Below are 24,143 nucleotides of genomic sequence, written 5' to 3' on the forward strand. Positions count from 1 at the left end.
CTGTACTCCTGGGTAGAACAGTAGGAAGCAGCCTTGTGATGTCCTGTACTCGTGCTCCTGGGTAGAACAGTAGGAAGCAGCCTTGTGATGTCCTGTACTCGTGCTCCTGGGTAGAACAGTAGGAAGCAGCCTTGTGATGTCCTGTACTCCTGGGTAGAACAGTAGGAAGCAGCCTTGTGATGTCCTGTACTCGTACTCCTGGGTAGAACAGTAGGAAGCAGCCTTGTGATGTCCTGTACTCCTGGGTAGAACAGTAGGAAGCAGCCTTGTGATTTCCTGTACTCATGCTCCTGGGTAGAACAGTAGGAAGCAGCCTTGTGATTTCCTGTACTCGTGCTCCTGGGTAGAACAGTAGGAAGCAGCCTTGTAATGTCCTGTACTCCTGGGTAGAACAGTAGGAAGCAGCCTTGTAATGTCCTGTACTCCTGGGTAGAACAGTAGGAAGCAGCCTTGTGATGTCCTGTACTCCTGGGTAGAACAGTAGGAAGCAGCCTTGTGATGTCCTGTACTCGTGCTCCTGGGTAGAACAGTTGGAAGCAGTCTTGTGATGTCCTGTACTCGTGCTCCTGGGTAGAACAGTAGGAAGCAGCCTTGTAATGTCCTGTACTCCTGGGTAGAACAGTAGGAAGCAGCCTTGTGATGTCCTGTACTCCTGGGTAGAACAGTAGGAAGCAGCCTTGTGATGTCCTGTACTCGTGCTCCTGGGTAGAACAGTTGGAAGCAGTCTTGTGATGTCCTGTACTCGTGCTCCTGGGTAGAACAGTAGGAAGCAGCCTTGTGATGTCCTGTACTCGTGCTCCTGGGTAGAACAGTAGGAAGCAGCCTTGTGATGTCCTGTACTCGTGCTCCTGGGTAGAACAGTAGGAAGCAGCCTTGTGATGTCCTGTACTCGTGCTCCTGGGTAGAACAGTAGGAAGCAGCCTTGTGATGTCCTGTACTCGTACTCCTGGGTAGAACAGTAGGAAGCAGCCTTGTGATTTCCTGTACTCGTGCTCCTGGGTAGAACAGTCGGAAGCAGCCTTGTGATGTCCTGTACTCCTGGGTAGAACAGTAGGAAGCAGCCTTGTGATGTCCTGTACTCGTGCTCCTGGGTAGAACAGTAGGAAGCAGTCTTGTGATGTCCTGTACTCCTGGGTAGAACAGTAGGAAGCAGCCTTGTGATGTCCTGTACTCGTGCTCCTGGGTAGAACAGTAGGAAGCAGCCTTGTGATGTCCTGTACTCGTGCTCCTGGGTAGAACAGTAGGAAGCAGCCTTGTGATGTCCTGTACTCCTGGGTAGAACAGTAGGAAGCAGTCTTGTGGTGTCCTGTACTCCTGGGTAGAACAGTAGGAAGCAGTCTTGTGGTGTCCTGTACTCCTGGGTAGAACAGTAGGAAGCAGTCTTGTGATGTCCTGTACTCCTGGGTAGAACAGTAGGAAGCAGCCTTGTGATTTCCTGTACTCGTGCTCCTGGGTAGAACAGTCGGAAGCAGCCTTGTGATGTCCTGTACTCCTGGGTAGAACAGTAGGAAGCAGCCTTGTGATGTCCTGTACTCGTGCTCCTGGGTAGAACAGTAGGAAGCAGTCTTGTGATGTCCTGTACTCCTGGGTAGAACAGTAGGAAGCAGCCTTGTGATGTCCTGTACTCGTGCTCCTGGGTAGAACAGTAGGAAGCAGCCTTGTGATGTCCTGTACTCGTGCTCCTGGGTAGAACAGTAGGAAGCAGCCTTGTGATGTCCTGTACTCGTGCTCCTGGGTAGAACAGTAGGAAGCAGCCTTGTGATGTCCTGTACTCCTGGGTAGAACAGTAGGAAGCAGTCTTGTGGTGTCCTGTACTCCTGGGTAGAACAGTAGGAAGCAGTCTTGTGGTGTCCTGTACTCCTGGGTAGAACAGTAGGAAGCAGTCTTGTGATGTCCTGTACTCCTGGGTAGAACAGTAGGAAGCAGTCTTGTGGTGTCCTGTACTCCTGGGTAGAACAGTAGGAAGCAGTCTTGTGGTGTCCTGTACTCCTGGGTAGAACAGTAGGAAGCAGCCTTGTGATGTCCTGTACTCGTGCTCCTGGGTAGAACAGTAGGAAGCAGCCTTGTGATGTCCTGTACTCGTGCTCCTGGGTAGAACAGTAGGAAGCAGCCTTGTGATGTCCTGTACTCCTGGGTAGAACAGTAGGAAGCAGCCTTGTGATGTCCTGTACTCGTGATCCTGGGTAGAACAGTAGGAAGCAGTCTTGTGATGTCCTGTACTCGTACTCCTGGGTAGAACAGTAGGAAGCAGCCTTGTGATTTCCTGTACTCGTGTTCCTGGGTAGAACAGTTGGAAGCAGCCTTGTGATGTCCTGTACTCGTGCTCCTGGGTAGAACAGTAGGAAGCAGCCTTGTGATTTCCTGTACTCGTGCTCCTGGGTAGAACAGGGTTTTTGCCTTGGGAACCGAGATGTTTCTCACCATAGAGCTGCCAATGATGACAGCTGGTGATGTTAAACGGGCCAGTCTCTCAGGCAGCCTCACGGTATGATAAGGGTGGGAGCTCCGAGGATCTGAACCCGAGGTAGATGCCACCTGAGAGGGAGACAGAACAGAGGACGAAGATACAGGTTTCACCGGATCCGATTTTGAATGGGAAGCCCCTAAGGAAGAAGGCGCTGGTCCGGGCCCAACATTTCCAAGGGATACCCCCGTTTCCAGAGGACGCTGTCTTCGACTTCCACGGTGAGTGACGTACCTCCATGGCTGGTTGGTTGGGTCGAGAACAGCTCCATTCTCCAGGGAAGGAGGAGACCTCTTCGAGGATGGAACCCTGCTGAGCACCGGCCAGTCGGCTGTGGAGAGCCGGCGGCAACACTTCCACGAGACCAGAACGGCATCCGGCTACTGGGGTGGAAGAAAAGGGAAACGTAGGCGGCGTGGATTCCCCAGTAGCTTGTGTAGGTTTGCTACTTGCTTGCTACGAGTAGCTACTTTGCTCCTGTAGTCCTCCGCAAGCAAGCAGTTGTTACATTGAAAGTCGGCACGGTCCACATTGTCCCGGAACAAATCAAAGTAAACACAGCTCCTGCAGTGCTGGAAACATTCAACAGCGACCTCAATTTGAGACCGCTGATAGGCTAGCTGGGCTTCCGTATCTCTACCCCTCTGTAGAATCTGAAGGGATCCCGGGACAGAGAGCAGCGCTCACAGCAACTAATCTCAACAGAGACGCAGGATCCAAAATAAAAATAAAAAGTATATAAAAACACTGGCAGCTTTACAAAAACAATAAACCGAGGTCTCTCGTTCAGCGTTCAAGAGCGTTTCAACACCAAACATACGTCGCTCTCGGATGCTCTCCCTTTCTCCCTAACCAAGACATCCAAAGCTTCCCCTCCCACCTCTCCCTAACCAAGACATCCAAAGCTTCCCCTCCCACCTCTCCCTAACCAAGACATCCAAAGCTTCCCCTCCCACCTCTCCCTAACCAAGACATCCAAAGCTTCCCCTCCCACCTCTCCCTAACCAAGACATCCAAAGCTTCCCCTCCCACCTCTCCCTAACCAAGACATCCAAAGCTTCCCCTCCCACCTCCCCCTAACCAAGACATCCAAAGCTTCCCCTCCCACCTCCCCCTAACCAAGACATCCAAAGCTTCCCCTCCCACCTCCCCCTAATCATGAAGTGCTTTCTGGTGGACGACTGATCTTGTAAAGGGAGCAGTCTAACCTAAGCGACGCTAAACAAAACAAAGTGTCTTCTCACAAAGTCTATTCCATAGGCAATGTTGAGCGACCTGAGCTGGCGTTTGACCCCATCGTTTTCTTTTTCGGTAGAGGTCCGCGGGTAGGTCAGGGAAGCAGATGATCTCAGCCGTCGTACTTCACTTTGTCCTTGGCCCTGGCTTTTTGCATCACTCTGACTTTGTCTTGAATGTTGAGAAACTTTATGATAAGGACTCGGAGAGAGGGGTGGCATGTAGGAGCTGGAAGCCGATGGGCACTTTCATGGCACAGGGGGTCTGGAAAAATGTTCGGCCACAATGCCTCGGGCAGCCATCTCTCGAGAAACGCAACTGCGTCACCATTTTCCTATTTTTAGGGTAAATTAACCTTTAGTTTGACCTCTTGTGGTGGTTCTCGAGAGAGAGCTTAGTTTTAAAGTAAAGTCGGCCAACTTTTGTTCCAACTTTTCCGGTGTTGTTTTGACAGGGACGACAGTATCTTCCACTGTGCTAATGAGTTCCAATGCTTCGTCCAAGCACGTGGAGTAGGCCTGAAGGCCACGTTTAACTTCACTAATCCCTGGAAGGACACCTTAAGAGTTTGATAGAAAAGTCCACCCTCATGTCAGAGATTGCTTCCAACACCACTTGGTTGATTTCCGCGACGGACTCTTCATGGTGTAAGGGGCTAGCTGAGCATGCAGGACTAACTGGCCTAGCCTGGAGCACGTTGTCATGGCGAGTTGTTCTTCTTGAGTCGATTGTAGATACGGTACACCTGAAATTGTCCAAGGGAATTGCTGTTTGTGTTACGCAGATTTACATGGAGAGAACAAGAATTTAGATGAAGTTGGCAGGAGAGCACCAAAAACACATTCAGTTCAACCCCATAACCACGCCCCCTTCCATTTATTTTTATCCCAAAAATCTCCCTAGTCCTTGCCAATGACAAGCATAACCATGCTTGAAAATATGAAGAGTGTTAATCAGTGATGATGTCCTGTTCCTCAACACTGACTCCTCAGAGGAGACATGTCCTGTTCCTCAACACTGACTCCTCAAAGCTGACATGTCCTGTTCCTCATCACTGACTCCTCAGAGCTGACATGTCCTGTTCCTCAACACTGACTCCTCAGAGCTGACATGTCCTGTTCCTCAACACTGACTCCTCAGAGCTGACATGTCCTGTTCCTCAACATTGACTCCTCAGAGCTGACATGTCCTGTTCCTCAACACTGACTCCTCAGAGCGGACATGTCCTGTTCCTCAACACTGACTCCTCAGAGCTGACATGTCCTGTTCCTAAACACTGACTCCTCAGAGCTGACATGTCCTGTTCCTAAACACTGACTCCTCAGAGCTGACATGTCCTGTTCCTAAACACTGACTCCTCAGAGCTGACATGTCCTGTTCCTCAACACTGACTCCTCAAAGCAGACATGTCCTGTTCCTCAACACTGACTCCTCAGAGCTGACATGTCCTGTTCCTCAACACTGACTCCTCAGAGCTGACATGTCCTGTTCCTCAACACTGACTCCTCAGAGCTGACATGTCCTGTTCCTCAACACTGACTCCTCAGAGCTGACATGTCCTGTTCCTCAACACTGACTCCTCAGAGCTGACATGTCCTGTTCCTCAACACTGACTCCTCAGAGCGGACATGTCCTGTTCCTCATCACTGACTCCTCAGAGCTGACATGTCTTGTTCCTCAACACTGACTCCTCAGAGCGGACATGTCCTGTTCCTCATCACTGACTCCTCAGAGCTGACATGTCCTGTTCCTCAACACTGACTCCTCAGAGCTGACATGTCCTGTTCCTCAACACTGACTCCTCAGAGCTGACATGTCCTGTTCCTCAACACTGAGTCCTCAGAGCTGACATGTCCTGTTCCTCAACATTGACTCCTCAGAGCTGACATGTCCTGTTCCTCAACACTGACTCCTCAGAGCGGACATGTCCTGTTCCTCAACACTGACTCCTCAGAGCTGACATGTCCTGTTCCTAAACACTGACTCCTCAGAGCTGACATGTCCTGTTCCTAAACACTGACTCCTCAGAGCTGACATGTCCTGTTCCTAAACACTGACTCCTCAGAGCTGACATGTCCTGTTCCTAAACACTGACTCCTCAGAGCTGACATGTCCTGTTCCTCAACACTGACTCCTCAAAGCAGACATGTCCTGTTCCTCAACACTGACTCCTCAGAGCTGACATGTCCTGTTCCTCAACACTGACTCCTCAGAGCTGACATGTCCTGTTCCTCAACACTGACTCCTCAGAGCTGACATGTCCTGTTCCTCAACACTGACTCCTCAGAGCTGACATGTCCTGTTCCTCAACACTGACTCCTCAGAGCTGACATGTCCTGTTCCTCAACACTGACTCCTCAGAGCGGACATGTCCTGTTCCTCAACACTGACTCCTCAAAGCAGACATGTCCTGTTCCTCAACACTGACTCCTCAGAGCGGACATGTCCTGTTCCTCAACACTGACTCCTCAAAGCAGACATGTCCTGTTCCTCAACACTGACTCCTCAAAGCAGACATGTCCTGTTCCTCAACACTGACTCCTCAAAGCAGACATGTCCTGTTCCTCAACACTGACTCCTCAGAGCTGACATGTCCTGTTCCTCAACACTGACTCCTCAGAGCTGTCATGTCCTGTTCCTCAACACTGACTCCTCAGAGCGGACATGTCCTGTTCCTAAACACTGACTCCTCAGAGCTGACATGTCCTGTTCCTCAACACTGACTCCTCAGAGCTGACATGTCCTGTTCCTCAACACTGACTCCTCAGAGCTGACATGTCCTGTTCCTCAACACTGACTCCTCAGAGCTGACATGTCCTGTTCCTAAACACTGACTCCTCAGAGGAGACATGTCCTGTTCCTCAACACTGACTCCTCAGAGCGGACATGTCCTGTTCCTCAACACTGACTCCTCAGAGCGGACATGTCCTGTTCCTCAACACTGACTCCTCAGAGCTGACATGTTCTGTTCCTAAACACTGACTCCTCAGAGCGGACATGTCCTGTTCCTCAACACTGACTCCTCAAAGCAGACATGTCCTGTTCCTCAACACTGACTCCTCAGAGCGGACATGTCCTGTTCCTCAACACTGACTCCTCAAAGCAGACATGTCCTGTTCCTCAACACTGACTCCTCAAAGCAGACATGTCCTGTTCCTCAACACTGACTCCTCAGAGCTGTCATGTCCTGTTCCTCAACACTGACTCCTCAGAGCGGACATGTCCTGTTCCTAAACACTGACTCCTCAGAGCTGACATGTCCTGTTCCTCAACACTGACTCCTCAGAGCTGACATGTCCTGTTCCTCAACACTGACTCCTCAGAGCTGACATGTCCTGTTCCTCAACACTGACTCCTCAGAGCTGACATGTCCTGTTCCTAAACACTGACTCCTCAGAGCTGACACGTCCTGTTCCTCAACACTGACTCCTCAGAGCTGACATGTCCTGTTCCTCAACACTGACTCCTCAGAGCTGACATGTCCTGTTCCTAAACACTGACTCCTCAGAGCGGACATGTCCTGTTCCTAAACACTGACTCCTCAGAGCTGACATGTCCTGTTCCTCAACACTGACTCCTCAGAGCTGACATGTCCTGTTCCTCAACACTGACTCCTCAGAGCTGACATGTCCTGTTCCTCAACACTGACTCCTCAGAGCGGACATGTCCTGTTCCTAAACACTGACTCCTCAGAGCTGACATGTCCTGTTCCTCAACACTGACTCCTCAGAGCGGACATGTCCTGTTCCTAAACACTGACTCCTCAGAGCGGACATTTCCTGTTCCTAAACACTGACTCCTCAGAGGAGACATGTCCTGTTCATCAACACTGACTCCTCAGAGCGGACATGTCCTGTTCCTCAACACTGACTCAGAGCTGACATGTCCTGTTCCTCAACACTGACTCCTCAGAGCGGACATGTTCTGTTCCTCAACACTGACTCCTCAGAGCTGACATGTCCTGTTCCTCAACACTGACTCCTCAGAGCTGACATGTCCTGTTCCTCAACACTGACTCCTCAAAGCAGACATGTCCTGTTCCTCAACACTGACTCCTCAAAGCAGACATGTCCTGTTCCTCAACACTGACTCCTCAGAGCTGACATGTCCTGTTCCTCAACACTGACTCCTCAGAGCTGACATGTCCTGTTCCTCAACACTGACTCCTCAAAGCTGTTATGTCCTGTTCCTCAACACTGACTCCTCAGAGCTGACATGTCCTGTTCCTAAACACTGACTCCTCAGAGCTGACATGTCCTGTTCCTAAACACTGACTCCTCAGAGCGGACATGTCCTGTTCCTAAACACTGACTCCTCAGAGCGGACATCTCCTGTTCCTAAACACTGACTCCTCAGAGCGGACATGTCCTGTTCCTCAACACTGACTCCTCAGAGCGGACATGTCCTGTTCCTCAACACTGACTCCTCAGAGCTGACATGTCCTGTTCCTAAACACTGACTCCTCAGAGCTGACATGTCCTGTTCCTCATCACTGACTCCTCAGAGCAGACATGTCCTGTTCCTCATCACTGACTCCTCAGAGCAGACATGTCCTGTTCCTCATCACTGACTCCTCAGAGCAGACATGTCCTGTTCCTCATCACTGACTCCTCAGAGCAGACATGTCCTGTTCCTCAACACTGACTCCTCAGAGCAGACATGTCCTGTTCCTCATCACTGACTCCTCAGAGCAGACATGTCCTGTTCCTCATCACTGACTCCTCAGAGCGGACATGTCCTGTTCCTCAACACTGACTCCTCAGAGCTGACATGTCCTGTTCCTCATCACTGACTCCTCAGAGCAGACATGTCCTGTTCCTCATCACTGACTCCTCAGAGCAGACATGTCCTGTTCCTCATCACTGACTCCTCAGAGCAGACATGTCCTGTTCCTCATCACTGACTCCTCAGAGCTGACATGTCCTGTTCCTCATCAGTAATTGGACAGATGTGTAGAACCTTTGGGATGATTGGATCTTTGTGCAGCAGTGAGATGATGCCGCTCAAGTAATGGACCACTGTGATTCACCGGCTACTCATTGCATGGCCTTTCATAAAGAGTTTGAGCCGAATGGGCTAAAATACCCCTGATCTGTAGAGAGTTTGTTCCGGGCTAAAATACCCCTGATCTGTAGAGAGATTGTTCCGGGCTAAAAGACCCCTGCTCTGTAGAGAGTTTGTTCCGGGCTAAAAGACCCCTGATCTGTAACGCACATTTGGACATCTGGAATAATGGGTAAAGATTGGCCTCTGAATATGAGGCCACCAGTGAGAGAAATAACCCTAACTATACATACAGACTATACAGAACTATACATTAGCCTAAAGACCAAGCAGCACAGGCTAAAATGACCTTTAGCATGTTTTTATCAAATTATATTTTGGGGGGGGGGGTGGGGGGGGGGTGGTCCATTAATATTAGTATTTTCAAAAGTCATAATAAAAACTGTCAAAAAGTTGATGAAAATATGTATTTTTGGTAGTTTATCATACTACCATCATCGAAAAGTCGGGAATTGTAACCACATTTAAATGGACATACAGTACATCCATCATTTCAACACTCACTACATTAAATTGCACATCCATTTAAAAGCCCATTTCATAGAGAATGTTACAAACTGGACTATATGTAGTGTCTTCCAAAAGATGGCGGATGTGTCTAAATAGTTGTTTCCTGTTTCCTGTTTGTTATTCTAAATTCAATGTACCTGACTTTAACTGCCATTTCCTGAAAGTCAGACTGTGGTTATACTTAGACATATTATACATTTTTAGATGACCTTTTCTTCTGAAAAATGTGGCCAAAGTTATTTTTTACATACCTTTCTTTAATATTTTACAAATAGAAACATAATATAATATAATCTAGTTGTCTGGGTTACATGTACAGTATAATAATATAATCTAGTTGTCTGGGTTACATGTACAATAGTATAATATAATCTAGTTGTCTGGGTTACATGTACAATAGAATAATATAATCTAGTTGTCTGGGTTACATGTACAATAGAATAATATAATCTAGTTGTCTGGGTTACATGTACAATAGTATAATATAATCTAGTTGTCTGGGTTACATGTACAATAGTATAATATAATCTAGTTGTCTGGGTTACATGTACAATAGTATAATATAATCTAGTTGTCTGGGTTACATGTACAATAGTATAATATAATCTAGTTGTCTGGGTTACATGTACAATAGTATAATATAATCTAGTTGTCTGGGTTACATGTACAATAGTATAATATAATCTAGTTGTCTGGGTTACATGTACAATAGTATAATATAATCTAGTTGTCTGGGTTACATGTACAATAGAATAATATAATCTAGTTGTCTGGGTTACATGTACAATAGTATAATATAATCTAGTTGTCTGGGTTACATGTACAATAGTATAATATAATCTAGTTGTCTGGGTTACATGTACAATAGAATAATATAATCTAGTTGTCTGGGTTACATGTACAATAGAATAATATAATCTAGTTGTCTGGGTTACATGTACAATAGTATAATATAATCTAGTTGTCTGGGTTACATGTACAATAGTATAATATAATCTAGTTGTCTGGGTTACATGTACAATAGTATAATATAATCTAGTTGTCTGGGTTACATGTACATATAATCTAGTTGTCTGGGGTGTAGACTAGTGTGGTTGACATCAGATGTAATTACTGCGTTCTGTTATTGGAGTCTTTCGGACACATGCGGACGCGCATAAAATGATGAATATTAACATGATTGGTAAATTTCTCTCCAAAGGGTACTAATGCTGACGCACGTCTTAGCTCGACGGTTACGATGATTTGGAGCCGAATCTAAAGCTCTAACGAGTTGCTCAGAGTCAGTCATTCACTGCCCGTGCTCAACCGATAGACGAAGTGCAGCGCTCTCTTCTTCTGTCATGCTGCTCACGGTAAATAGGAGCGAAACGCGACTGCCGCTGTACACGCACGCACACACACACACACACACACACACACACACACACACACACACACACACACACACACACACACACACACACACACACACACACACACACACACACACACACACACACACACACACACACACACACACACACACACACACACACACACACACACACACACATTCATCCTAGAATCAGACCCACGGCTGCGCTCCCTCCCTCCTTCCCACTCACCAAGTTTTCATCTCTGTCTTGTTCATTCCGGTTCCAGGACCAACTCGGTGTGCCATGACAGAAAAAGGCTCTGTGAATATTACCGGCAATGCATTTTAACAAGCATTAGTGGCAGTAGGAGACATGCGGTGCTGACCGGATTTGTTATGGTCAGGCTGTTGCGCTAGGCTAGGGCGGAGAAGGCGGCATGAATGGCAGGGCTATCTCTCCTCAGTGAAGTGATTTGTTAAATGTCCTTTCCTCTACCTTTCACGAACATGCTTTATTTTCAGCTGGTGATCATGGCGGGGACGGTCATGCTAGCATACTACTTTGAGTACACGGACACGTTCAACGTGCACGTCCAAGGGTTCTTCTGCTATGACAATGCCTACGTGAAGCCCTACCTCGGACCGGAGGAGTCCAGCGCGATCCCACCGAATTTACTGTATGCGCTCGTGGCAGGGGTCCCTACACTTGTGGTGAGTTGATCTATTTTCCCTATTTCTATGATGGGTGTGTATTGGAATAGACTGCAGAAGAATATATTAATGGTCATAGATTAGTTTCTGTTACAATAGAGTTTACATTTCGTGACCAATTATATGTTGATAGGCAATGAAATTGCATATGAAAATACACTGAGCTTCGACTATAAATCACAATACTTGCTGACAGCAATTGATTCCTGTCTCGAGTTGCCATAGCAAGCAATTACTGTATGTTGATTCAGACTGGCATTTAATGTTACTGACACCTAATGTACTCTGTATCTTTATATCAGGGTTGATGAATTCATAGATATAAAAGTCCTAGATCGAACATACAAATGAGTTATGTAGTCCGTGCAGGGCTAGAAGTCTGAACTCAATGGTGGCACAACACACACTTAGTGCAATACTTACATTTGAATCAGATTTAGAAACACAGCCTCCGATTTTAAAAGTTTCCCTGGGCTCAACTAGACCACCTTGTGAGGTATGCCTTCGTTGATACATGACATGCTTCATTACCGTCCTGTTCTAGATGACTTCATTACAATGTCCTGTTCTAGATGACCTCATTACCGTCCTGTTCTAGATGACTTCATTACAATGTCCTGTTCTAGATGACCTCATTACAATGTCCTGTTCTAGATGACCTCATTACAGTCCTGTTCTAGATGACTTCATTACAATGTCCTGTTCTAGATGACCTCATTACAATGTCCTGTTCTAGATGACCTCATTATAGTCCTGGTCTAGATGACCTCATTACAGTCCTGTTCTAGTTGACTTCATTACAGCCCTGTTGTCCAATGTGCGTGAGGGTAGAGTCCAATGTGCGTGAGGGTAGAGTCCAGTGTGCGTGAGGGTACAGTCCAATGTGCGTGAGGGTAGAGTCCAATGTGCGTGAGGGTGGAGTCCAATGTGCGTGAGGGTACAGTCCAATGTGCGTGAGGGTACAGTCCAATGTGCGTGAGGGTAGAGTCCAATGTGCGTGAGGGTGGAGTCCAATGTGCGTGAGGGTGGAGTCCAATGTGCGTGAGGGTAGAATCCAATGTGCGTGAGGGTAGAGTCCAATGTGTGTGAGGGTAGAGTCAGTGTGTGTGAGGGTAGAGTCAGTGTGTGTGAGGGTAGAGTCAGTGTGTGTGAGGGTAGAGTCAGTGTGTGTGAGGGTAGAGTCAGTGTGTGTGAGGGTAGAGTGTGTGTGTGTGAGGGTAGAGTCAGTGTAAGATTGTTTGTTGTAAAACAGGTTAATGCAGGCAGTCCCGATAGCTGTTTAGCAGTCTGGATTAGCAGTCTGGTTTAGCAGCCTGGTTTAGCAGTCTGGATTAGCAGCCGGGTTTAGCAGTCTGGATTAGCAGTCTTTATTAGCAGCCTGGTTTAGCAGTCTGGATTAGCAGTCTGGTTTAACATTCTAGTTTAGCAGTCTGGTTTAGCAGCCTGGTTTAGCAGTCTTGTTTAGCAGTTTTATGGCTTGGCTGTAGAAGCTGTCCAGGTTCCTGTTGGTTCCAGACTTGGTGCAGTGGTACCGCTTGCCGTGAGGTAGCAGAGAGAACAGTCTATGACTTGGGTGGCTGGAGTCTTTGACAATTCTTTGGGCCTTCCTCTGACACCGGCAGGTATAGAGGTCCTAGATGGCAGTGCCAACACTTTACATGTTTCATTTATATTTTTGTTCAGTATAGATGAAAAAACTATCTTGTTAAATAGTATGGTCTACAGCTTATCATGAGGTATTCTAAATCGGGCGAGTGTCACGACTTCTGCCGAAGTCGTTGCCTCTCCTTGTTCGGGCGGTGTTCGGCGGTCGACGTCACCGGTCTTCTAGCCATCATCGATCCATTTTTCATTTTCCATTGGTTTTGTCTTGTCTTCCCACACACCTGTTTTCAATCCCATCCATTACCTATTGTGTATTTAACCTTCTGTTTCCCCTCATGTCTTTGTCAGAGATTGTTATTTGTCAAGTGTTGTATTTATGGTGTATAGGTGTGCGACGGGTCATCGTACCCATATTTGTTTTATGTTTTCCTATGAGTGTTATGGAGCAGATTACTGGGACTATAATTAAAAAACTCCATTCTACACTCTATTTGACTCTCCTGCGCCTGACTTCCCTGCCACTTATACACGCAACTGTGACAATCTCTGACCAAATATATATGAAGTCAGCAGGAGAGGACACGACGCCCATGGAGGTGGAAAAGCGCGTTATGGAACAAGCGAAGGAGATTGACTGTTTGAGCGCCGTCATGGATCGCATTGTCCAGAATATGGATCGCTGGGAGAGACAGGGAGTTTCTCCAGCGCCTCCACTGCCACAACTGGGATTTACCTTTAACGCGTTTTCCCCACCTGAACTTAACAAAATCCGTTTACCCCTACCCACGGGTTACAACGGAGATACTGCCGGCTGCCAGGGTTTCCTCCTTAAACTGAACTTATATCTGGCCACGGTCTCCCCAGTACCATCCGACCGGGAGAAGAGTTCCGCCCTAGTCTCCTGCCTCACCGGGAAAGCACGGGAGTGGGCCAGCGCTGTGTGTAGAGAGGAGAATGCGGCGTTGGACCATTTTGAGGAGTTCACCCTTTATTTCAGGAGAGTATTCGACCATCCTCCCGAAGGAAAAACGGCGGGTGAGCTCCTCTATCATCTGAGGCAGGAGACGAGGAGTGCCCAGGGGTTTGCTTTGGAGTTTAGGACCTTGGCTACCGGCGCTGGATGGAGCGACAGGGCCCTGATCGACCATTACCGTTGTAGCCTACGCGAGGACGTCCGTCGGGAGCTGGCCTGTAGAGACACCACCCTCAACTTCGACCAGCTGGTGGACATGTCCATCAGGCTGGACAACATGCTGGCTACTCGTGGACGTCTAGATCAGGGTCTGGTTGTTCCATCCTCCCGCACCCTCTCTCCCGAACCAATGGAATTGGGAGGGACGGTGCGCCGGGAGACCGGAGGGGGTTCCCGCTCGAGCACCATCTATGGTCGCAGAGATCACACTGCTGGTCGGTGCCGGGTTGGTTCCTCTGGGAATAGAGAAGGCAGGCAGGGCACTCTGGCATCACCCCAGGTGAGTAGGCACCATTCTCATCCAGAGCCCTCTGTTGCACTTATGTTTGTCTCTGTCACTTTTCCAGATTTTTCCCTGCATTCCCAGTATAAGGCGCTAGTAGATTCAGGCGCGGCCTCTCATTTCATTAATAAAAATTTAGCTCATAGTTTAGGGATCCCTATTGTGTCTGTGGATATGCCTTTCCCTATTCATGCCTTAGATAGTCGACCATTAGGGTCAGGTTTTATCAGGGAGGTCACCGCACCGTTGAATATGATAACGCAGGAGGGTCACAAGAAGAAGATTAGTCTTTTTCTTATTGATTCCCCTGCGTATTCTGTGGTGCTAGGTCTACCCTGGTTAGCGTGTCATAACCCCACTGTTTCTTGGCCACAGAGGGCTCTCACGGGGTGGTCGCGAGAGTGCTCAGGTAGGTGTTTAGGGGTTTCCGTTGGTGCTACTACGGTGGAAAGTCCAGACCAGGTCTCCACCGTGCACATTCCTCCAGAATATGCCGATTTGGCTCTCGCCTTCTGTAAAAAGAAGGCGACTCAATTACCACCCCATCGACAGGGGGATTGTGCGATAGATCTCCTGGTAGATGCTGCATATCCCAGGAGTCACGTGTATCCCCTGTCGCAAGCGGAGACGGTGGCTATGGATACATATATCTCTGAATCCCTGCGTCAGGGGTTCATTCAGCCATCCATTTCACCCGCCTCTTCGAGTTTCTTTTTTGTGAAGAAGAAGGATGGCGGTTTACGCCCGTGCATTGATTATCGAGGTCTCAATAAAATCACGGTGAAATATAGTTACCCGCTACCTCTGATAAATACAGTTATGGAGTCAATGCGCGGGGCACGCTTCTTCACAAAATTGGATCTCAGGAGTGCGTATAATCTGGTGCGTATTCGGAAGGGTGATGAGTGGAAGACGGCATTTAGCACCACCTCAGGTCATGTGTCCCTGCTGCGCAGGGTGCTTGGTCGCCTGTTGGAGCATGATCTATATGTCAAGGCTGAGAAATGCTTGTTCTTCCAACAATCCATCTCCTTCCTAGGGCATCAGATTTCCACTTCAGGAGTGGAAATGGAGAGCGACCGCATTACAGCCGTGCGTAATTGGCCGACTCCAACCACGGTAAAGGAGGTGCAGCGCTTTTTGGGGTTTGCCAATTACTACCGGAGATTTATCCGGGGTTTTGGTCAGGTTGCGGCTCCCATTACCTCACTGCTAAAGGGGGGCCCGGTGCGCTTGCAGTGGTCGGCTGAGGCGAACAGGGCTTTTGGACACCTGAAGACTCTGTTTACCTCGGCGCCTGTGTTGGCTCATCCGGATCCCTCTTTGCCATTCATGGTAGAGGTGGACGCATCCGAAGCTGGGATAGGAGCAGTGCTCTCTCAGCGTTCGGGTGTGCCACTGAAGCTTCGCCCCTGTGCTTTCTTTTCGAAGAAGCTCAGCCCGGCGGAGCGAAACTATGATCTGGGGGACCGAGAGCTGTTAGCTGTCGTAGAAGCCTTGAAGGTGTGGAGGCACTGGCTTGAGGGGGCTAAACACCCTTTTCTCATCTGGACTGACCACCGCAATCTGGAGTACATCCGGCAGGCGAAGAGAATGAATCCTCGCCAGGCAAGGTGGGCCATGTTTTTCACTCGTTTTGTGTTTACTCTTACTTACAGACCAGGCTCCCAGAACGTCAAGGCAGACGCATTGTCTCGGCTGTATGACACAGAGGAGCGGTCCATGGATCCCACTCCCATACTCCCAGCTTCGTGTTTGGTGGCGCCAGTAGTGTGGGAGCTGGACGCGGACATTGAGCGGGCGTCACGTGCAGAGTCCTCTCCTCCTGAGTGTCCAGCTGGTCGTCTGTACGTTCCGTCTGCTGTCCGCGACCGATTGATCTATTGGGCTCACACGTCACCCTCCTCTGGTCATCCTGGGATAGGTCGGACGATGCGCTGTCTTGATGGGAGGTACTGGTGGCCCACTTTAGCTAAGGACATGAGGATTTATGTTTCCTCCTGCTCGGTGTGCGCCCAGTGCAAGGCTCCTAGACACCTGCCTAGAGGTAAGCTTCAACCTTTACCTGTTCCTCAACGGCCGTGGTCGCACCTGTCGGTGGATTTTTTGACTGATCTTCCACCTTCACAGGGTTACACCACGATCTGGTCGTTGTGGATCGGTTTTCGAAGTCCTGTCGTCTCCTCCCTTTGCCCGGTCTCCCTACGGCCTTACAAACTGCAGAGGCCCTGTTTACACACGTTTTCCGGCACTATGGGGTGCCTGAGGATATAGTGTCTGATCGGGGTCCCAAGTTCACATCAAGGGTCTGGAAGGCGTTCATGGAACGTCTGGGGATCTCGGTTAGTCTTACCTCAGGTTTTCACCCCGAGAGTAATGGGCAGGTGGAGAGAGTTAACCAGGATGTGGGCAGGTTTCTGCGGTCCTATTGCCAGGACCGGCCGGGGGAGTGGGCGAAGTTCGTGCCCTGGGCAGAGATGGCCCAGAACTCGCTACGTCACTCCTCCACTAACCTTACTCCTTTTCAATGTGTATTAGGGTATCAGACGGTTCTGGCTCCTTGGCATCAGAGTCAGACCGAGGCTCCTGCGGTGGACAATTGGTTTCGGCACGCTGAGGAAACCTGGGAGGCAGCCCACGTCCACCTTCAGCGTGCCATAAGGCGCCAGAAAATTGGCGCAGACCGTCGCCGCAGTGAGTCCCCGGTGTTCGCACCAGGGGACAGGGTCTGGCTCTCGACCCGAAACCTGCCCCTCCGCCTGCTCTGCCGGAAGCTGGGTCCGCGGTTTGTGGGGCCGTTTAAAGTCCTGAGGAGAGTGAACGAGGTATGTTATAGGTTACAACTGCCCAATAATTACCGTATTAACCCCTCGTTCCATGTGTCTCTCCTCAGGCCGGTGGTGGCTGGCCCGCTCCAGGAGGCTGAAGTGCGTGAAGTTCCTCCACCTCCTCTAGACATCGAGGGGGTCCCGGCGTATTCTGTTCGATCCATTTTGGATTCGAGACGTCGGGCGAGGGGCCTTCAGTACCTCGTGGACTGGGAGGGGTACGGGCCGGAGGAGAGATGCTGGGTTCCGGTGGAGGACGTTTTAGATCCTTCCATGTTAAAAGAATTCCACCGCCTCCATCCGGATCGCCCTGCACCTCGCCCTCCGGGTCGTCCCCGAGGCCGGTGTCGACGCGCTGCTGGAGCCGCGCGTCAGGTGGGGGGTAATGTCACGACTTCTGCCGAAGTCGTTGCCTCTCCTTGTTCGGGCGGTGTTCGGCGGTCGACGTCACCGGTCTTCTAGCCATCATCGATCCATTTTTCATTTTCCATTGGTTTTGTCTTGTCTTCCCACACACCTGTTTTCAATCCCATCCATTACCTATTGTGTATTTAACCCTCTGTTTCCTCTCATGTCTTTGTCAGAGATTGTTATTTGTCAAGTGTTGTATTTATGGTGTATAGGTGTGCGACGGGTCATCGTACCCATATTTGTTTTATGTTTTCTTATGAGTGTTATGGAGCAGATTACTGGGACTATAATTAAAAAACTCCATTCTACACTCTATTTGACTCTCCTGCGCCTGACTTCCCTGCCACTTATACACGCAACTGTGACAGCGAGCGGAAACATCGAGACTTTAATATTTAATATTAGAGATGTTAACTAACAATTGTTAACAAAGTGACCCCCCCCATCATTGAGTTTTACAAGACTCTGCCGTCCTGTCCTGCCGACGCGTATAAAAACCAGCTAGATTCAAATTTACCTTGTCCTCGTTCAGCCAACTGCCTCTATATCTAGAAACCCTCTCTTGCAAGACAGTGTAGAATAACACATCGGGTATAACAGTATCGATAATACCTTGGTTATTTTTGACTCTTATAACCCCAGCTACTGAGCGTAGGAGGGTATGTCTAATGATCACATTTTGTCATATCTTTAAGGTTTAATAATGCCTTAGAAAATTCCTTTGTCTTGCCTATGAGATAAGACGTTGGGTGTCGAGTTTACATATTTGAAAACTGTTGAAATTGAAGAATGATGGTTCTTTTCTGCAAGCCAAACTGTAAGCCAAAACCAACAGAATGTCTGGCCACTGTTCTCCATGCATAATGACATGCATTCATGTCACCGCAGATGACATTTCAGCATTTGATTGGCAGAATGCACATAAGAGGAAATTCCCTCTACCCAACTGCGCTTGTTCCCTATTCAAGAAAGAGATGATTACTTTCACTGGCATGAAACAGACAGATTCTATAGATGTGGGTGAAATATAGTTGTTTCAGAGGCTGATGCTCCACATGATCCCCTATTGGACTGAGTGTCGAGGACCGAATGGTTGTCAGTCATATCTAACTCCTCTTTCATGTAATGTTTCGACTGGGCGTCTCCAGTCTCCATTCCGACATGCGTTGTGATTTCATGTACATATTTCAGATCCCGTCAACTATATTTTATTTTTTATTTTAAACGTTATTTTCACTCCGTCAGTGTTAAGCCATGGTGTTGTGATATAGGGCTACAAACATATCTCCGTGTTGTATATCTAGTCATTATATGACACTGACAACATAATTGGGTTTTGTTGGTAACAGCAACACCTGTCCACATTTCCCCCAAAATCATTTTTTTTTTTACCAACTGAAGGAAAGTGTCTGCAAGATGGAGGATGACCTAAAACAGAATCTCACATTCATTTCCATCCCTGGTTGGTGGAAAAACTCTCTAGCTGCCACATAGTGTGTGTGTGTGTGTGTGTGTGTGTGTGTGTGTGTGTGTGTGTGTGTGTGTGTGTGTGTGTGTGATCTATCTAGTAGTGTTAGCAGAAAATATATATTGCCTCCTTAAAATGTGCTATTTAGAGAGATGTCTTATTTGATTTACATTGGGATGTAAATGTACTGCAGTTTATTAGACACATAGGGTTGCCTATATACAGTAAATGTTGTGTACAGTAAATAGACACTCTCAAACTGTTAGACGCTACAGCCTCTCTAGATTGATCAGGGCAGTTGCATTTTAATCGTCACGTATAACATGCGTAGTTTTACATTCAATCTGTTCAATTAAGAAATTGGTCCATTCCAGAACACTCCAGAAGATGATCCATTTGTGTTTTGTTTTTTATAATCGCCTGACATTAAGATGCAAATACTCGTTTAGTTTACAAGTATTAGATTATAAGTATTTATGGTGTGTGTGTGTGTGTGTGTGTGTGTGTGTGTGTGTGTGTGTGTGTGTGTGTGTGTGTGTGTGTGTGTGTGTGGATTATGCTTTTGTATTAGACGCCAAAAACATGACAACTAACATTGTGCTGTATTCTAAACAAAATACAACACATGCACATACAAACACTGTGCCAGTGTGACGATCTTTAAAGGGATACTTGGGGATTTTGGCAGTGGGGCAAAAAAGTATTTAGTCAGCCACCAATTGTGCAAGTTCTCCCACTTAAAAAGATGAGAGAGGCCTGTAATTTTCATCATAGGTACACTTCAACTATGACAGACAAAATGAGAAAAAAAAATCCAGAAAATCACATTGTAGGATTTTTAATGAATTTATTTACACATTATGGTGGAAAATAAGTATTTGGTCAATAACAAAAGTTTATCTCAATACTTTGTTATATACCCTTTGTTGGCAATGACAGAGGTCAAACGTTTTCTGTAAGTCTTCACAAGGTTTTCACACACTGTTGCTGGTATTTTGGCCCATTCCTCCATGCAGATCTCCTCTAGAGCAGTGATGTTTTGGGGCTGTTGCTGGGCAACACGCACTTTCAACTCCCTCCAAAGATTTTCTATGGGGTTGAGATCTGGAGACTGGCTAGGCCACTCCAGGACCTTGAAATGCTTCTTACGAAGCCACTCCTTCGTTGCCCGGGCGGTGTGTTTGGGATCATTGTCATGCTGAAAGACCCAGCCACGTTTCATCTTCAATGCCCTTGCTGATGGAAGGAGGTTTTCACTCAAAATCTCACGATACATGGTCCCATTCATTCTTTCCTTTACACGGATCAGTCGTCCTGGTGCCTTTGCAGAAAAACAGCCCCAAAGCATAATGTTTCCACCCCCATGCTTCACAGTAGGTATTGTGTTCTTTGGATGCAACTCAGCATTCTTTGTCCTCCAAACACGACGAGTTTAGTTTTTACCAAAAAGTTATATTTTGGTTTCATCTGACCATATGACATTTTCCCAATCTTCTTCTGGATTATCCAAATGCTCTCTAGCAAACTTCAGACGGGCCTGGACATGTACTGGCTTAAGCAGGGGGACACGTCTGGCACTGCAGGATTTGAGTCCCTGGCGGCGTAGTGTGTTACTGATGGTAGGCTTTGTTACTTTGGTCCCAGCTCGCAGGTCATTCACTAGGTCCCCCCGTGTGGTTCTGGGATTTTTGCTCACCGTTCTTGTGATCATTTTGACCCCACGGGGTGAGATCTTGCGTGGAGCCTTAGATCGAGGGAGATTATCAGTGGTCTTGTATGTCTTCCATTTCCTAATAATTGCACCCACAGTTGATTTCTTCAAACCAAGCTGCTTACCTATTGCAGATTCAGTCTTCCCAGCCTGGTGCAGGTCTACAATTTTGTTTCTGGTGTCCTTTGACAGCTCTTTGGTCTTGGCCATAGTGGAGTTTGGAGTGTGACTGTTTGAGGTTGTGGACAGGTGTCTTTTATACTGATAACAAGTTCAAACAGGTGCCATTAATACAGATAACGAGTGGAGGACAGAGGAGCCTCTTAAAGAAGAAGTTACAGGTCTGTGAGAGCCAGAAATCTTGCTTGTTTGTAGGTGACCAAATACTTATTCTCCACCATAATTTACAAATAAATTCAGACTCATTTTGTCTGTCATAGTTGAAGTGTACCTATGATGAAAATTACAGGCCTCTCTCATCTTTGTAAGTGGGAGAACTTGCACAATTGGTGGCTGACTAAATACTTTTTTGCCCCACTGTACTTCCCCAGAGAACAGATAAACTCATGGATACCATTTTGTATGTATCTGCATCCAGTACGTGGGAAGTTTGAGTTAGTTTTGCAGGTCAATCCTAACTAGTTTAGCACAAAGACTGGAGGACTTCGGGTACAGCTAAGCTAGTTAGCATTGGCTCGTGAAACTACCTCTGACGTAAATACTTCAACATAGTATCCACAAGTTCATCTGGCTCTGGGGAAGTAGATAGTTCCAAGTTATAATGTCATGTGTACGGGTACAGAGAAGTGTCTTTCTTGTAAGATATTATCACAACAATGCAGTAACACTGTAGTACTATAAAATAAATTAAAGTAGAACAAAACCACACAAGACATATAAATAAGAACACGAGAAAGTAAGTAAACTATTTATAGGGTCAGTAGATATAGACAGGGTCAGTAGCTATATACAGGGACAGTTCCAGGGTCAGTAGCTATATACAGGGTCAGTAGTTATATACAGCGTCTGTTCCAGGGTCAGTAGTTATATACAGGGTCAGTAGTTATATACAGGGACAGTAGCTACATACAGGGTCAGTAGTTATATACAGGGTCAGTAGCTATATACAGGGTCAGTAGTTATATACAGGGACAGTAGCTACATACAGGGTCAGTAGTTATATACAGGGTCAGTAGCTATATACAGGGTCAGTAGCTATATACAGGGACTGTTCCAGGGTCAGTAGCTATATACAGGGACTGTTCCAGGGTCAGTAGCTATATACAGGGTCAGTAGCTATATACAGGGACTGTTCCAGGGTCAGTAGCTACATACAGGGTCAGTAGCTATATACAGGGTCAGTAGCTATATACAGGGACAGTAGCTATATACAGGGTCAGTAGCTATATACAGGGTCAGTAGCTATATACAGGGTCAGTAGCTATATACAGGGACTGTTCCAGGGTCAGTAGCTATATACAGGGTCAGTAGCTATATACAGGGACTGTTCCAGGGTCAGTAGCTATATACAGGGTCAGTAGCTATATACAGGGTCAGTAGCTATATACAGGGACTGTTCGAGGGTCAGTAGCTACATACAGGGTCAGTAGCTATATACAGGGTCAGTAGTTATATACAGCGTCTGTTCCAGGGTCAGTAGTTATATACAGGGTCAGTAGTTATATACAGGGACAGTAGCTACATACAGGGTCAGTAGTTATATACAGGGTCAGTAGCTATATACAGGGTCAGTAGTTATATACAGGGACAGTAGCTACATACAGGGTCAGTAGTTATATACAGGGTCAGTAGCTATATACAGGGTCAGTAGCTATATACAGGAACTGTTCCAGGGTCAGTAGCTATATACAGGGACTGTTCCAGGGTCAGTAGCTATATACAGGGTCAGTAGCTATATACAGGGACTGTTCCAGGGTCAGTAGCTACATACAGGGTCAGTAGCTATATACAGGGTCAGTAGCTATATACAGGGACAGTAGCTATATACAGGGTCAGTAGCTATATACAGGGTCAGTAGCTATATACAGGGTCAGTAGCTATATACAGGGACTGTTCCAGGGTCAGTAGCTATATACAGGGTCAGTAGCTATATACAGGGACTGTTCCAGGGTCAGTAGCTATATACAGGGTCAGTAGCTATATACAGGGTCAGTAGCTATATACAGGGACTGTTCGAGGGTCAGTAGCTACATACAGGGTCAGTAGCTATATACAGGGTCAGTAGCTATATACAGGGTCTGTTCCAGGGTCAGTAGCTATATACAGGGACAGTATCTATATACAGGGTCAGTAGCTATATACAGGGTCAGTAGCTATATACAGGGACTGTTCCAGGGTCAGTAGCTATATACAGGGTCAGTAGCTATACACAGGGTCAGTAGCTATATACAGGGTCAGTAGCTATATACAGGGTCAGTTCCAGGGTCAGTAGCTATATACAGGGTCAGTAGCTATATACAGGGTCAGTAGCTATATACAGGGACAGTTCCAGGGTCAGTAGCTATATACAGGGTCAATAGCTATATACAGGGTCAGTCCCAGGGTCAGTAGCTATATACAGGGACAGGTTCAGGGTCAGTAGCTATATACAGGGGCAGTAGCTATATACAGGGACAGTTCCAGGGTCAGTAGCTATATACAGGGTTAGTTCCAGGGTCAGTAGCTATATACAGGGTCAGTAGCTATATACAGGGTCAGTAGCTATATACAGGGTCTGTTCCAGGGTCAGTAGCTATATACAGGGACAGTTCCAGGGTCAGTAGCTATATACAGGGTCAGTTCCACGGTCAGTAGCTATATACAGGGTCCGTAGCTATATACAGGGACAGTTCCAGGGTCAGTAGCTATATACAGGGTCAGTCCCAGGGTCAGTAGCTATATACAGGGACAGGTCCAGGGTCAGTACCTATATACAGGGTCAGTTCCAGGGTCAGTAGCTATATACAGGGACTGTTCCAGGGTCAGTGGCTATATACAGGGACAGTCCCAGGGTCAGTAGTTATATACAGGGTCAGTAGCTATATACAGGGTCAGTAGCTATATACAGGGTCAGTTCCAGGGTCAGTAGTTATATATAGGGTCAGTAGCTATATACAGGGTCAGTAGCTATATACAGGGTCAGTTCCAGGGTCAGTAGCTATATACAGGGTCAGTAGCTATATACAGGGTCAGTTCCAGGGTCAGTAACTATATACAGGGTCAGTTCCAGGGTCAGTAGTTATATACAGCGTCAGTTCCAGGGTCAGTAACTATATACAGGGTCAGTTCCAGGGTCAGTAGCTA

At 47.4% G+C, this 24,143-nt stretch overlaps 1 protein-coding gene across 2 annotated transcripts in view; it reads left to right on the forward strand.

Annotated features, from left to right (window-relative positions):
* Window positions 1-10,552: 10,552 nt before the first annotated feature.
* Window positions 10,553-24,143, forward strand: part of LOC129858948 (phospholipid phosphatase-related protein type 5-like) — a 106,079-nt gene continuing 92,488 nt past the window's right edge. The window contains exons 1-2 of one of the 2 annotated variants that reach the window (XM_055928199.1): window positions 10,553-10,629; window positions 11,154-11,342. In XM_055928199.1, coding sequence (XP_055784174.1) covers window positions 10,618-10,629; window positions 11,154-11,342 — 201 coding nt within the window. In that variant the 5' untranslated portion in view covers window positions 10,553-10,617. Of the gene's footprint in view, window positions 10,630-10,833; window positions 11,343-24,143 lie in introns of those variants that run through there. The other variant, XM_055928200.1, reaches the window with a different exon arrangement.

The sequence above is a fragment of the Salvelinus fontinalis genome, chromosome 7 (genome assembly GCF_029448725.1).
Source record: "Salvelinus fontinalis isolate EN_2023a chromosome 7, ASM2944872v1, whole genome shotgun sequence".
In the NCBI taxonomy this organism is placed as follows: Eukaryota; Metazoa; Chordata; class Actinopteri; order Salmoniformes; family Salmonidae; genus Salvelinus; species Salvelinus fontinalis.